Source organism: Leptonychotes weddellii, chromosome 4 (genome assembly GCF_054177405.1).
Source record: "Leptonychotes weddellii isolate Sample4059 chromosome 4, ASM5417740v2, whole genome shotgun sequence".
Classification (NCBI taxonomy): domain Eukaryota; kingdom Metazoa; phylum Chordata; class Mammalia; order Carnivora; family Phocidae; genus Leptonychotes; species Leptonychotes weddellii.
Window position 1 is genome coordinate 64,812,562 of NC_138372.1, and position 15,830 is coordinate 64,828,391.

The 15,830-nt window shown below is 44.3% G+C and overlaps 1 protein-coding gene and 1 long non-coding RNA gene across 6 annotated transcripts in view; both read right to left on the reverse strand.

Moving 5' to 3' along the window:
* CTBS (chitobiase) overlaps positions 1-6,855 on the reverse strand; it is a 22,388-nt gene extending 15,533 nt beyond the window's left edge. Inside the window, exon 1 of one of the 2 annotated variants that reach the window (XM_081818682.1) lies at positions 5,928-6,852. In XM_081818682.1, the coding sequence (XP_081674808.1) occupies positions 5,928-6,086 (159 nt within the window). In that variant the 5' untranslated portion in view covers positions 6,087-6,852. Of the gene's footprint in view, positions 1-5,927 lie in introns of both variants that reach the window. The other variant, XM_081818683.1, reaches the window with a different exon arrangement.
* Positions 6,856-10,789: 3,934 nt separating this feature from the next.
* LOC115942204 (uncharacterized) overlaps positions 10,790-15,830 on the reverse strand; it is a 19,051-nt gene continuing 14,010 nt past the window's right edge. For all 4 annotated transcript variants that reach the window (XR_004076820.2, XR_004076819.2, XR_014144930.1 and 1 more), the window contains 2 exons: positions 14,649-14,749; positions 10,790-13,562 (listed from right to left, as the gene is read on the reverse strand). This is a non-coding gene — a long non-coding RNA (uncharacterized LOC115942204). The remainder of the gene's footprint in view (positions 13,563-14,648; positions 14,750-15,830) is intronic.

Genomic DNA, 15,830 nt, shown 5'->3' on the forward strand with positions numbered 1-15,830 from the left:
CACATGCACCCCAATGTTCATAGCAGCAATGTCCACAATAGCCAAACTATGGAAAGAACTGAGATCCCCTTCAACAGATGAATGGATAAAGAAGATGTGGTCCCTATATACAATGGAATATTACTCAGCCATCAGAAAGGATGAATACCCAACTTTTGCATCAGCATGGATGGGACTGGAGGAGATTATGTTAAGTGAAATAAGTCAAGCAGAGAAAGTCAATTACCATATGGTTTCACTTATTTGTGGAGCATAAGGAATAGCATGGAGGACATTAGGAGAAGGAAGGGAAAAATGAAGGGGGCGGAATTTGAGGGGGAGGCGAACCATGAGAGACTATGGACTCTGAGAAACAAACTGAGGGTTTTAGAGGGGGGTTGGGTTAGCCTGGTGATGGCACGTACTGCATGGAGCACTGGATGTTATATGAAAACAATGAATCATGGAACACTACATCAAAAACTAATGATGTATTGTATGGTGACTAACATAATAAAATTACATTTAAAAAATTAAAAAATAAAAAAAAAGAGAACTGATGGATACCAGAGGGGGAGGGATGGAGGGATGGATAAAATAGGTGAAAGGGATTAAGAATACAGTTATGATGAGCACTGAGTAATGTACAGATCTGTTGAATCACTATATTGTACACCCTGAAATTAATACAACACTGTATGCTAATTATACTGGAATTTAAAAAATTTTAAATAACAAAGTATAGTTATTTTTAATAGAAGCAATTAGACCTTTACAATATTGAAGTATGTATCTCCTTTTATTAACTGTGGGTCAGAGGAGGCAGGGCAAAGTGCACTGGATGTCCTATGACTATTACAAGGGTGAGAGCGAGGAGTTCAAATGGGGGTGGATCTGAGAGTTAGAGGACCAACAGCAGTGCTTTAGGCCAAGGTATTTGGAGGATCTCTATTAATTTTGCCAGTTGAATCTTAATAGTGCCATCAGTGCATGTGACTAACCCTGAGGATTGAGGACAGTATGCACAATGAAAGTGTTGTAAAACCAGCCAAACAGCATAGAACCTGACCAGTAAAATAGGTTCCCTGATCACTGCAATATCTGAGAGGGGTGCCCCAGGTATAATCTTTTCTGACAGAAGCATTGGCCTGACTTAGAAGAGAAAGCTTTGGTCCAGTGAGAAAACACACAAACCATGACTAAAATATATTTATCCATGAGAGGGGAAGTTGTCTAAAATGCATTTGTAGGAACAGATTTCTCTAGATGGTAGGCACTTTGGAAAGCCTCATTAACTTTTCCCCACCAAAATTTGTTCATAAATGCTATCATTTGTCAGCAGACTAATTGTTCAATGCATGTACAGTGGTTAAGTACAGGAAATTTTAGAATTTCTGGTAGGGCCACAGTGTTATTTGGCCCACAACAAAGTTGTCTTTTTATGGAGCCAACAATTATTAGATTTCCAATATTTTTCCCTTCTCTAGGGCCAATTGTTGGGTATTTCTGGTCAATTTTTCCAAAATTATCATTTGAGAGAACATCCCTTTGAGCGATGGGAGAGGTCTGGCCAATGATTTCCTTGAGAAGAGCAATTTTGGCAGAAATAGTGAGGTGGATTACTTTGTCCTCCAGGGAGTGAGTCTGAAATGCCAGGAACCTTCAGAGCTAGGGCAGTCAACAAAAATATGGCTTCTAATAAATTTTGGACATAGGAGCCATTTTAAATTTTATTTCCATTAGAGATAAGGACAGCCCATTGTCCCCATGATATTCCAAAGTCATGAGCTACCCCCAAAACATAACAACTAACGGTATAAATGTTTGCAGTTTTACCCTTGGCAAAATGGGGGAGGGGGTTAGGAGCCACAGGGTGCCAAGAAATAACAATGTTATTTATTGCTTGGAGGTCTTGGGCAAACCTCCATCCTTGTCATTGGGTTTTCTCGTAGCTAAAATAGGGGTATTACAGGCACTACTGCAGGAGACAATGAAGCCCCAAGCATTGTAATATTCTATTATGGACTTGATGTCTCCTTGAGAGCCTTATTTATAGGGCATTAATTATGGGAGAGGTTTTAAGGGATCTATTTGAATCCTGATGGGAGGTGCACTGGGGATTTTGCCAGTATCAATTGAGGCTTTTGCCCATAAAAAGGATGGTAGCTCAGCCAATACGAATAAATAAAATATGTTGAAGGGTCATTTAATTTCCTTGGTTGGCTATTTTCATTACTCTTGTCAAATTCTAGAGTTATTTCTCCCATTTGAGAAAAATATTGGCATGATACTTTTCTAAGAACTCTCAGCCCAATAAATGGAGGTAGAATAACTAAAGAGAAAAAGGGTAGGTCTCAAAGGGCCTACACAAAAGGGAAAAGGTTCAGAGACAGGATCGTGTTGAGGTTTATTAGAGGCCCCCCACTATTTGAACTGTTTTAGTGCTCTAAGGCAGGAGCTGCTCTGTAGCAATGGGGTTAAGCACTGAGAGTGTAGTTCTGGTATCAAAAAAAACAGATTTTCATTTCCAGTCTGGAGAGTGGTTTCTCTGAAGCCAATTAAGAGAGAGGATTGAGAAGAGCCCCTATAATTCCTTGGAACTCTGTTACCGGGAATTAAGAGGACATTGGAAAAGCCAACGAGAAGGATGAAGGTACCATTTAAGAATGCTTAAATTCATAAAACTCTCTTTTTCCCAATGCCCTGGCTCTTTAGAACAGTAACAACAGAAACTATGGGGATTTGGGTTTTGTTTAGGGGCCTTCATTTGCTGGAGTTGAAAATTGAGATTTTTAGCAGTCTTTCTTTTAGGTGGTTCATCAAGGATGTGAGTGAGCAGATTTGCCAAATTAACTAAATCTGGAGTGGTAAGTTTCTTATTTTATCCTGATCCTTTTAACTAAAAGAGAAAGGTCCCAGTTAAGCCCATTAATAAACAGAATGAAATGCTACCCAGGTGGATTCAACATCTACAGAAAGACCAGAATATTCTTAAAATACAATTTGGAGTTGATTGTAATAATCATAAACAGGTTTGTCAGGCTTTTGTGTATAAGCTTGACTCTTGTTTCAATCAGCAGGCTTAACAGAAGCTACTCTAATTGCTCAGTAGAGATTTCCAGTGAGTGTTCTAGCATCTTGTCAAAAATTGGGGGTTTCTCTAAATCACCATCAGGATGTTACCTTAGGGTTAGTTTCATCCAATATTTGGCCTGGTCCTCACCACTAAGCAGGTGGACTAGTTGATATAAATCTGAGAAATGAAGTCTGAATATGCTAAATTTTTCAGCAAATTTATGGGGTACTCAGTCACTTTAGGAAACTTTATGGCTCACAATTCGGCCTTATAAGGGGGATCATAAGAAATAAGGGATCATAAGAAACTTGGGTTTTGTTTAGGTCAACAAAAAACTTTAAAGAGGAAGGTTTTGGGGCACTTGGGTGGCTCAGTCGGTTAAGCGTCTGCCTTCAGCTCAGGTCATGATTTCAGGGTCCAGGGATCGAGCCCCACCTTGGGCTCCCTGCTCAGCAGTCAGTGGGGAGTCTGCTTTTCCCTGTCCCTCTGCCTTTCTCACTCATGTGTTCTCTCCCTCTCTCCGATAAATAAAAAATAAAAAATAAAGTTAAAAAAAAAGAATATGGTTTTTAAGAGGCTCAGGAGAGGAAGGAGAAGACAGATTCATGTCTGCAAAGAAGATGAGGGAGGGAAAGGGGGCCTCAGAAGCCATTTAGACTCCTTTCAATTGTTTGCCTCAGTTAGGTTAGAAACAGTATCTTTCAAAGATGCAAACTTAGAATCCTGAGAACATCTGGAAGCCTCGAGGTACCATTTAAAATAAGCATCCCATTCAGTTTTTTGTTTTGGAGCCATAGCTAACTTCAAGTAAAGCAGGTTTGGGGAGATCGAAATTCCCCATAATGGCCATTGATGTTCTACATTTTGGTTAAGTCAGTCCATTTAGTTATAAGTGCATATGAGAGAGACCATAGTTTTTTTGTTTTCTTAAAGATTTTATTTATTTGAGAGTGCGAGAGCGAGCGAGCGAGCGGGGCAGAGGGGAGGCAGGAGAAGCAGGCTCCCCACTGAGCAGGGAGCCCTACACGGGGCTTGATCCCAGGACCCCGAGATTACAACCTGAGCTGAAGGCAGCTGCTCAACTGACTGAGCCACCCAGGTGCCCTGAGACCATAGTTTTAAAACAAAACTGGCCAGAGCCTGGCCGGGGACACCCTCAAAGCATTGATGACTGGGATCCCATTTCCTGAAGGTTTTTCTCTAAAGAGAAAAATTCCTAAACAGCAGTTTCAACAGAACAGCCTGGTTCCAGAAGGAATCAGACCAAAGGCCAACACAGTTCCAGTAGGAACAGTCCAGTTCCAGACAGGAGTCCTACCAAGGGCCAAAGTGAGTACTCTCAGAAAACAAACAAAAACACGGCCTTGAAACAAACCCCAAATAATGTCTGGAAAACTCAAACACAAAGCATGGAGCTTGAAATCCGGAACAAAACTTACCCTCAAACCCCAGGGTCGGCAAGAAAGCAACGAGCACATGCTCCGTGGGTACCAGCACCTGTTTGCTCACCAGCCTCAGAGCCGCTGGGATCTTCTCTGGATCCCACTTCTGATCACTAAGTAATGTTAACCTTTAAAAAAAAAAGCTGTCAGCTATTTTACCAGGAAAGAAGTATTTGGGAATAGCAGAAAATTGCAAACCAGGACAAACGAGCTACAGCAAAACCACGAAACAAAGAAGAAAAACACTCCTTTTGGAGGGAAAGGGGAAGTGAGGAAGACTGTTATAAACAAAACATCAGTTGGAGTAAACTGGGAGTTTGAAGTATAGTGGCTTTTGATTGGCTAAGTTGTAACGATGTCTCATTGGTTGGGCTGTTGCCAGAAAGGAGGAAAGCCTTTCTTCTCCCTGTTAGGGTAGTAAAGTAGCACCACCTGCAAAGTACCCCTGCTTTCCCTATTGGGTCTGTACTTGAGGAGTAGGTGAGCGCTCCCCCTGCCTGGCCTCCTGACCATTACTTTAGGAAGTTTCCTTCCTTTTTTTTTTTTTTTTTTTTAATTTAAATTTTAGTTAGTGAGCATACATGCAGTGCAATATGGGTTTCTGGAGTAGAATTCAGTGATTCATCACTTACACATGACACCCAGTGCTCATCGTAACAAGTGCCCTCTTTAATACCCAAGAAACAACAGATGTTGGAGGGGATGCAGAGAAAGGGGAACCCTCTTGCACTGTTGGTGGGAATGCAAACGCAGATGCAGCCACTCTGGAGAACAGTATGGAGGCTCCTCAAAAAGTTAAAGGAGGTTTCTGTCTATTATTTTTCACAGGATTAAGCCTTTTCTCCTTCAACTCCTGTTGTAGTCATCAAACTCTAGGGGTCAGGTGGTTTTTCACACTGCCTGTGAAAGGGTGTTTGATTAAAGTTCCCCAAAGCCTTATAAATTGTTAGGTGGGTACAAGGAGAATTATTTTTACCATCCTTCTTGGATTGTTTTGAGGCGCCTAAAAGAAGGGCTGGTAGATAGGGAAAAGCAAAGGTAAGTAGAACATTCTGCATTCCGGTGTTGTGTTGGAGTGCTGAGATTCTCTGATGCTAAATATTCATTCTCTTAGAAAACGGCGGAACTCGCTACTTAGGAAATACCTCATTATCCTACCTCCTTGCTAGTATGCCCAGAGGGCCCCCCCGAGAGGCACTGCAGGGCAATGGAAGGACCTTGGCTTTGGGGGTCAGACCTGGGTTTGAACACCTGCCTCAACCTCTCGGAGTGTCCTCATCACACGAGGAAGGAATCCATGAAGAGGCCCTCAGGGAGTGGTCGAAGTTGGTGACTGCACCCACACCACCTCTTCGTAGGGCTGAGTTTTACTCTAACTTCTTACCAGGCCATAAGGACCAGACCCGAAAGGGCGAGGGAGAGGCACTGACCTCGAAGTCACGGTGCTGGGTGATGGGCTGGCACAACGCTGGATCCTGGCAAGGGCAGTGGGCCCCTGCCCAGAATGGCAGCAGCAGCACAGCGAGCCTGGGGACGCCATGTGGTGGGCGGGCGAGGAGGCACAGGCGACCAAGCTGCGGCAGGGACATGACGGCAGCCACTCCTCGGCGGGAGCGGGTTCCTCCACCTGCTGGCTCCGGTCGAGACTCTCAGCAAGGCGGGCCCTGCCTCGGGGCAGAGCGGACTTGGGAGGGGCTGACACAGGAAGGGCTGGGCAGTCTTGGCCAATGGGGACAAGAAGGTGGGGTGAAGGAGAAAGGCTGCCTTGAACACCTGCCCTGGCAAGCCAGTGCCTCGGGCCCCCAGCAGACCTGTTGACTCAATCAAGTCATCATCATCAGTACCGTTTATACCCCCTCAACACTCTGCACCTGCCTTCGTGTCATGGCCCTTTGTACTCCTTGTACAGTTTGAAAGTGGAGGGGGCCCCCCAAATGGAGAAGTAGGGGACCTGGATAGGGATGACTGAGCACCATGGTTGGAATGGGGCAGGGGGTTCGGGAGCTTTCCTGGTGTGCTCTGAAACTGGCCCCCGCACACAGAAGGCAGGGAGGGACGGAAGAAAGAGGCAGGTCACTCCAGGTTGGCAGGTGGCCGTTTTAGTAAGGCCAGTGGAGCTTACATACGAGGCTTGTCCTGAGTGGCAGCCCTTCAGATCTTAAAAAGCTTTATAAAGGGGCCCCAACTGGGCTCAGTCACATAGGCCGTGCAGGTGTTTTCAATACTACATCACCATCTCAAGGCTATGTCCTTGGAGCAGCCCTTGGGAGCAGGAAAGGCCAGCGGAACTCACATTCCAAGGAAAGACGAAGGGGTGAGGAGCCTCAGAGTGCTCACAGGTCAATCGGCGGTCATGTCTTTTTGATGACACTCCCAACACTCCACCCCTGGTGACCAATTCTTACAATCTCACACGCCCCCCTCTTCCACAATGATTAACCTGGAGGTGGCTCTTTTGGTGGCTATCTGGGCATTGGAGGCAGATGCCATAGTGACGATACAGGTACACGTAAGAGAAAACACAGATGAAGACAATAATTCCCCAGGTTAGTGACAACTCTTTCTATCAAAAGCCCCGGGATCCAAACCATCAATTTATTAAATCCTCTAGGCTGGGAGTTGGATCACTCAGGGCATTCACCTGTGTCTTCCTGTGATTTAATAAGGATGATACATTAGCAGACTCACCAGGTAGGAGCTGAGAACATTCAGTTTTGATAATGGCTCAGGTGCCTCCCTGTGAGGCAAGAATAATGTCCAAGGCCATCCTATGTTAGAGGACAGTTTTTCTTCTTAGAGTCATTTCAGTGCTCAGTAAGGACAGGTGTTTTGGGCTATCATTCAGGGTTTGCTGACTGAATTCAGCCAGGGCTTCTCCACGTGCTGTACCACCCTCCAAGGCCGTGGAGGGAACGAAGACTGTAGCCAGTAACCGTACCAGGGAGACAGTGCCCACCTGGGCTTGAGGAGAGAGGGAGGTTGGCAGCTTTAGGAGTCTGCCTCAGTTGTGCATACTGTGCATGTTGGCCAGGGGGGCAGCACTGTCAGGCGTGAGGAGACAGACTGGGGACAGGACATGCCAGAATAGGACCCTCGCCTTCTCCTCTCTCTCCACGTGTCTGTTCCATTTCAGGCACAGTGCATTTCAACAGGTCCAGCTTGCAGCAAGACAATGGATCCCAGTGGAGAATGAGTAGTCCCTCCTCACCCAGGAATGTGAAGTAACTCGCCAGCCCTGTCAGCATGCCCCATTGCAAATTCCAGTAGATCATTCCTTTCCCAGGCATGACGGGGCTTGGTGTTCTCAGCAGCATGGCATGCTGACCCATGGTTGAGAGTTGGAGCAAGGGCTGTTTCCTGTCACGTCCACACCCGTTTGGTGTTGGGGGCCTTGTCAGGGGTCCCCAGTCTGAGATATGGGGCAACTGGTCCTACTCACTGATTATTCAAACGTATTAAAGCCTAGACAGTACTTTAGTCTACCTGCCGAAGGTGGTTTTATCTATTAATTTAATCTGCTGTGTTAATATTTTTTCTCTCTACCAACCCTGCTGCTTATGGATCATGGGGGAGATGAAACCTCCATTTGATGTCTTTTTTTTTTTTTTGCCCAGTCTTATATATCATGACCTTCAAAATGTGACTCCCCAATTGCTATCTATTTGATGAGGCTACCCATACATAGTTCTCAGTTTCTCTAATCCCCTAATGGCGGCAGCCTGCCGTGCGCAGCGGCAAGAGAAAGCTTGGGTTAGGCCAGATGCAGTGTGCACACAAACCAGGGCATACATGGAATCTTCACTTGGAGGGGGCCAATATAATCAGTTTGCCAGTTCTTCACCGGTTGGGAACTGCAGCAAATGGCCTCAGATTCTTTCAGCAGTTGCCTTGGGAGCTGTTTAGAACACCCAGGACAGCCTGTTCCCTCCTTAGTGAAGTCACTGTACTCCAAGGGCAATTTGGCATCATTGACAAAATTCCATCCCACCTGGGCATTGTGATGGCCATTCTTTCTGTGCACCCAATCTGCTGTACCTCCTGAAGGGTCATTAGCTAAGGCCTGTGCCTGAGGTAGGGCATCAACTTCCCAATTGCCAGGGGGTCAGTGCCTTATGAGCTGTGGCATGGAAAACAGTGAGGCCTGCCTCAGACAAGATCTTGCAGATGGACTCGAATGTCTTCCCACACATCTTTACCCCACAAGGGCTTATTCGTAATCATCCACCCCTTAACCTCGCATTGTCCGAGCCATAGAGCTAATCCCTTTGGTAGAGCCCAGCTGTCAGTGTAAAGGGTTAACGGTCAGGGCTCCTGCGTGATCACTGGCCAGACCACTCAGCTCCACCCAGCGGCTGCAGTGGGAGAGGCCCTACCTGGGGGGGGAGTGCTGTGTACCCTGCTAGGAGTGGCTGCTCTATGGGGTATATTGGGTTTCTGCCCCCTTCCAGAACTGGGACCAAAACCCTAGGGGCACTCTCCCCTCTGTCTACCCGTATCTTTGGAGTCACGGACATATTTAACTCAAGTGTTAGCCCTATTTGGGAGATGCCCAGAGCTTTAATCGGCTTTGCTAGTATTTTTGCTATCTCAAAACCAGCTTGCTGCTCTGATCCCCAGTCCCACGTGTGCCCTTTCTTTACCCGGCAGAATAAGAGATGGAAGCACTATGCCAGGTAGGGAAGAAAAGTCCTCCCCAACCCCCAAATCTCTACAGAGGCTTGCACCTCCTTCACATTTTTAGGGGTTGGATAGGATTGTACCTTATCAATCATAACTTTTGGGACAACGTTAAGTCTTACCCGACCAGATGATACCCAAAACCTTATGGCAGTGCCTGGGCCTTGAATTTTCTTTTTTTTAAGATTTTATTTATTTGCGAGAGAGAGAATGAGAGACAGAGAGCATGAGGGGGGGAGGGTCAGAGGGAGAAGCAGACTCCCTGCTGAGCAGGGAGCCTGATGTGGGACTCGATCCCGGGACTCCAGGATCATGACCTGAGCCGAAGGCAGCCGCTTAACCAACTGAGCCACCCAGGCACCCCTGGGCCTTGAATTTTCTGTGGATTCACTGCCCCTCCTTTCCCTGGCAGAGTCTCCAGCAAAGCCTGTAAGATGTCCTACGGCAGAGGCAAATCTCTACTTGTTAACATTATGCCCACTGATGTACATTTTACTGACGTGAGGAAGGAGAACAGGGACAGGTCCCAGCCACCATCCCATGTCATATTGTGGGGCTATGCAGGTAGCCTTGGGGGAGTACTTAAAAGGTTTATTATCCTTTTATACTTATATCCTTAAGTACTCATGCCTCCTACATGAAGGCAAATTGATCCTGGTTACCAGAAACCTGTACTTGTCCAAGTCTTTTCTATGAATCTCCTGAGGAAAACAGCAACTCTGCAAGTGACAGACTTAAAAATGGCCATGGTTAAAGATCTGATGGGAGTTTCTTATAAACCTGGTAAAGACAACACCTACAAACCTTGTTTTTAATTTAACTATAAACTTTATCATTTTTAAATTTAATTCATTATAAAACTTTGTTTATAATTTTTTATCAAGAGCAGACCAAAAATACAAGAAAATGTTGTCTTTTTAATTGAGAGAAAACCACATTTCAATCTTATACCAGTGTACTTTTTAAACTCATTTATTCCAATCTTCATCAGTCCTGACCACCCATAAAATTCCTTTCCAAAGATTCCCCTTCACAAACCTTCCACAACTTTCTTTTTCATTCAGATTTTGTTCTACGTTTTTCCTCTCTAAAAAACCAATCTCGGGCGCCTGGGTGGCTCAGTCGTTAAGCGTCTGCCTTTGGCTCAGGTCATGATCCCAGGGTCCTGGGATAGAGTCCCACATCCGGCTCCCTGCTCCGCGGGAAGCCTGCTTCTCCCTCTCCCACTCCCCCTGCTTGTGTTCCTGCTCTCACTATGTCTCTCTCTGTCAAATAAATAAATAAAATCTTTAAAAAAAATAAAATAAAAAAAATAAAAGACCAATCTCAATTTAGGACAATATTGCTTTTACTTTTCCCCTCAGTAAAAATGTATTTTCATTCCTTATACCTTTCTCATACATCTCCTCCTTTCCCTACCTACAGAGTTGTTTTCCTTATCATTTTCAGCAGTCTGTATTTGAAAAAGCCTTTCCCCCACCTTTTCTTTCTTTAGTCCCTGTGGGCAATGTTTTGATTATCACCTGGGGTGTTACATTTTAAAGACAGGACGAGAGTTACAAATTCAAGGGACAGAGAATGCAAGTTTTCTCCTAAAAGTTTCAAGGGCAATTGCTATTTAAAATTTTTCTTTGTATTAAGGGTCAGAAGACATGCAGCTTATCATCATTTACTATAATCTTTTTAAAAATTTTTCATTACTTTTTAGAGATTCCACCTCTTAGTGTCCTAATCAGGCTTTGTCACAAGTGCCCTGATCTCTATCTGTGGTATCTTGTGCCCTCCTAGCTTTGAAAAACAGCACTTTAAGGTCTCTAACTTTTTATCCTGCTCTTCCATCTTGTCAAATACAAACATCTAATTTTGCTTCCTCTCGTGCTTAAACTACAATAAAAACTGAAGCCCATAAGGACAAGGAGGTGACAGCAACATAATTTTGGAAGCTGGAAAACACGAGAGGTAAGTACGCCATACCCCAACAGTAGGGAAAGCTGAGAAACAACCCAATTTAAACCACAGAAATCCTCAAAATGTTCCAGAACTGCAAGAGGAGCCTCAGGAATTCAGGGTCAAGGGGGGAACAGGAGGAGGTTGTCTGAAAATAAGGGGGCAGGTGTCGGCTTGGGGCAGATAGGTTACACATGGAATATAAAAATAGCAGTGGGCTCTGTTCAAAGTAGGTAATACCCCTTTGCTCACTTAATTCTCACAACAACCCACGAGACAGACTCAACTATTGTCATCTCTGGTTTACAGATGAAGGGGCACCAGAAGTCAAATAACACTTTCACACAGATAGTAAGGTGTGGAGCTAGGCTTTGAACTTAGGCAGTGTAGCTCCAAAGGCCACGATCTTAAGTATGCTATTCAGTCTCCATCCCACAGCTGAGAAGAGCAAGGCTCAGGCCGGTCACATGCTTGGGATCCCCATCCCTCGCTGCCCTTGAGCAAGAATCATCAGTTCAGATGGAGGAACACAGCAACCCAGGGCCATTTTCAGCAACACAGCAGTGTTATTTTGGTAGATGGTGATTTAGATTAGATAACAAGACTACAGTCAGCTTTGCCGCGATGGAGAAAACAGTCACCATTAGGGTGACACAATCCAAGACGCTACCATAAGAGTGTGCAGCATGAGCCAGGATAGCTCCCAGAATCTCCAGGGGCCATTCTTACCACACGTTGAATAGAAGCTCTCAGAGTCCCACCTTACACCCATCTTCCCCTCCCGTACTCAGTAGTGTTCAGCCCTTACTGGGGTCCTCCAGTATCACAAGGTCACCACCCCACTCAGTAAGCAGCCCAGCCTACTGCAGGGAAAGTAATAATTACAAAAAGCTTCTTAACCTTGAGCTGGAAATTGTCTACTATTACCCTAATTGGCTCTGGGTTTTCCTTTGGGGGGACCTCCAGAACAACTACAATAGCTTTTCCACAAGGTACTCTTCAGGTATTCAAGATGAACAACCAATATCTCCTCCTCTTCTGCTTCCCCAATTTTTCCTTGTCTGGACTAAATAAATCAAATTCCCTCAACTGTTCGTCATATAACATAGTTTTCAAACTTTTCACCATCCACCGGGACCCTTTTTTGATGAGCTTTAAGGACATGGTGCACAGCTAATCTGTGCATTCCAGCTCAGGCATGATCCGGCCAATGCAGCAGACGGCAAAATTGTTACCTCCTATGAGCTGACATGCCTTAGTGCTTTGGGGGCAGTAATGACGTCTTAGCTTTCTGGGCAGCGATATACCTCTTGGCTCGTAACAAATTCATGACCCTCTTACTATGTCTGTTTGACAGAAGTATTGTTCAACCGGTTCTCTTCCGTCTTGTACGCATGCAGTCAATTTGCTTAATGTAGAAAGGACTTTACATCCATCTCTTGAAATCCTATCTTACTGGAGCCAGTCCATCTTGCATGCAGAGACTCAGAGACAATGTGTCCTTGTGTACTCCAATTAGAGAAGTTTAGGAAAAAAGCTGACAACCTGTCACCCTAACACTTTAAAATGGCTTCTGTCTGCATGCATGGACAGCGCCGAAAAGGTGTCCACTCACCTGCTGCCAAACAGTGGGGACCAACAGGGACAGAGGTGTCCCTGGAACTGCTGACGCTCTGGGGGCTGTTCCTAGGGCCGCTTTGCCTCTCTTTGCTTTTCACAGCTCTCATTTTTTAATCCAAAAGCAACCAGAATAAACTTCAAGAAGACACTAGGATGCAAAATCTTTTCATAGAATTGACAGAAATGCCTCTGACAGTCTGCAAATATTTCCTTGACAGTTTATGTGTACATCAGGGGGTTGTCTCTAAAACTTTGGCGGTGTAATCTCTTATTTTGAATGAAGACCAAGTCCTCAGAAATAATCGGGCTTTTACCCGATATAACATCAAACGTGTAGAAAACAGTTTATAATTTATAGTGTGCTTTTACTAAGCAATAAGAGTATTTTGCAATGTTATGGCATACTGTTTTTGTTTCAAAACCAATTTTAAAGTTCTTATAGTTGAAAATTCTGATTAAAATATTAAGTTTTCTAACCCTGGCTCCCAGGTGTGTGTGTGTGTTTTTTTTTTAATATCCCTTTCCAGTGCAAGAAAAAAAGTGTCATGAGTTGTTCTAGCATGAACGAGAAACAGCTGTGGCCATCACTGTACATTGCGTAAGTCCCATCTCTATTGCCTGGGTGATCCTGCTTAGGGCTTGCTTGCTTTCTTCATCAATGGAAGACGTGTTCCTTCAGAATTGGAATTCACTGAGGAATAAGACCTGTCTTATATCTGTGGGACAATTTGAATTTTAGTTGGTAGCTCTCCAGTGGAATCTTTGAGCAAAGGGAAATCAGCTACGGATGATACCGCTTGATGAAACAGGACACCGTACAGCTGTAATTTTAAGCAGAGAAACAGAGCCAAATAAAATTTTTTAAAAGTATCCACTCTATAATCAAAACTGAAGCCTCATTAAATGCCATCTAACAAAAAACTAAAAGAGCTAGTAATGGGCAACAAAATGATCATGTTAAGAATTCTGACAACAGGCAGAATCATTATGGAAGGCAAAGGAAGGGGGCAAAGCAATGGAATCACAAACAGAATGATTAGCCTCACTGAGCTCAGATTTATTAGATAAAGTCCAGTTGGTCATCCTCACGAGGTCAGAACCTTACCATATGGTGACTATTCACAGAATCCAAAAGGATGGGAAACAGGGCCCATTTAAATTACATATTGCATTAATAATGGCAAAATAACCAATAGTCTCCTTGGTACGGAGTTTTTAAATTACGCTTTTAAATACTAATAATATTTGTGATCACTATCACATCATTAACAGCAACAGTATAAGTAATTATTTTTAGCTGCCATGTCGCTGTCCACAATGCACTTTAATACATATATATATTATCTCATTAAAGCATGTCCAGTGACTAGTCATAGATTCAGATACAGTACCTCTCTAGCATATTGCAGATAGATATGTGAAGCTCAATCCTTGAACTGGAGCACGATTACCACCAACTTTAGTCCCTTGCCTTTGTAAGGACGCCAAGGATTTCCCTTGCCCCCCTCCCCGCCCCTGACCGCGTTTGCTTGGCTGGCGCCGTGCACACTGCTGCTGACGCTGCACCGCGGCTGTCCCTGCTCTCCGTACTGCGGCTCGTTTTGCCCAAGACCCTCTGTGCTGCGGTTTGTTTTCTTCCAAGAGTGTTTGCTTTTGCTCTTGCTGGGGAGGCGGCGGGGATACCCAGGCTGCCTGTGCCTGCGACTTTGTTGCGGCTGCTGCGGCTGGACCCTGCCCGCGGGAGAGCTGCCGCTCTGGTCCTCCCTGGGGCGCTGTCCCCCACCCCCCACCACCGTGTGCTGCTTGCGCCTCGTCCAGAGACCCATGTCCCCACCTTCCGGCTCGCGCTTTCCAGAAGGTGTCACAGAAAACGTTACCATTTTTGATAGAAACTTGAATGGGATTACCTCCAGCTTCGGTCTGAATTCCAGAATTTCACTGCGATGTTGTTTTGGTTGGAGACACATGCTTATGTTGGCCAAGTTTGTATGATGTTTTCTGTTTTAAGCTATAAGTAAAATTGATATTTATGATGATGATGATGATGATGATTCACGAAAAGGGGTCACAGAGCAGAGTGAGCAAGAGTTCAAGCTCCACAATCATACAGAGCTGGGTTCAAATCTCAGTTCTGCCTAATTCTAATCATTAGACCACAAGAATGTGGTCTGTGAATTTTTCTGTTGTATGAAACACCTAACAATAGTCTCATTCTCACAGGATGCTAGGAGAATCATGAAAACAAGGAAATGCATGTAAAGTCCTTTGTACCTGATACATATTAATACTAATTTTCATTACTGTTCTTACTGGAGTATCAATTACCAGATCCTCCACAAAGCTAAGAGTGTGTTCTGCACATGTAAGTATTACGTAAGTTTTGGTTTCATAATGAAATGAATAAATGCATATTATTAGTAGATGGTACCTCTAATATCTTATTCAATGAAATTGTAAGATATAAACTTTGCACATCCCTTTATTTAAGAACCAAATATTTTCATTATTAGTTTATAAAGTTCTGGAAGGTTTAAGCCATCAAAGCTAACAGAAAAAATTTCTGGCTTTAGCAAAAATTGCCTCTGACAGACCTTAAAATGAAGCAAATGCAATCTTCTCTCCAGGGAGAAAAATCAAATGCAAGTAAGGGTTTGTAAATATTTAAAGAGGAATAAAATTAAATCTGTCAATATTCATTTATTCAGTCATTCATACATACTATTTAATGAATATGTCTTGAGTATTACAATGCCCTAAGTTTATTCTGTATTAATCCCTTTAAATTTACTGCTGGCTGCGGCAAAGGCTGCAGTGGTCTGAGGCCTGGATGAGGCCATGGGATTTGCGGGCCAGAAAGGAGCCCATCCTAGGACTCAGCATCTGCTACCATCAGTGGGGATGTGGCCATTCCCTCCCAGCCTTCTTCACAGGATGCCCTCCTCTTCCCGACCTCTGTGCTGGTATCTCAGCGCTCCATCTTGGACCTCTTTTCTTCTTAATCCATACTCACTTTTTGAATGATTTCATCCAGTCCCATGACTTCAAATACAACCTATATGCTTATGAACCCCAGCTTTTTTTTTTTTTTT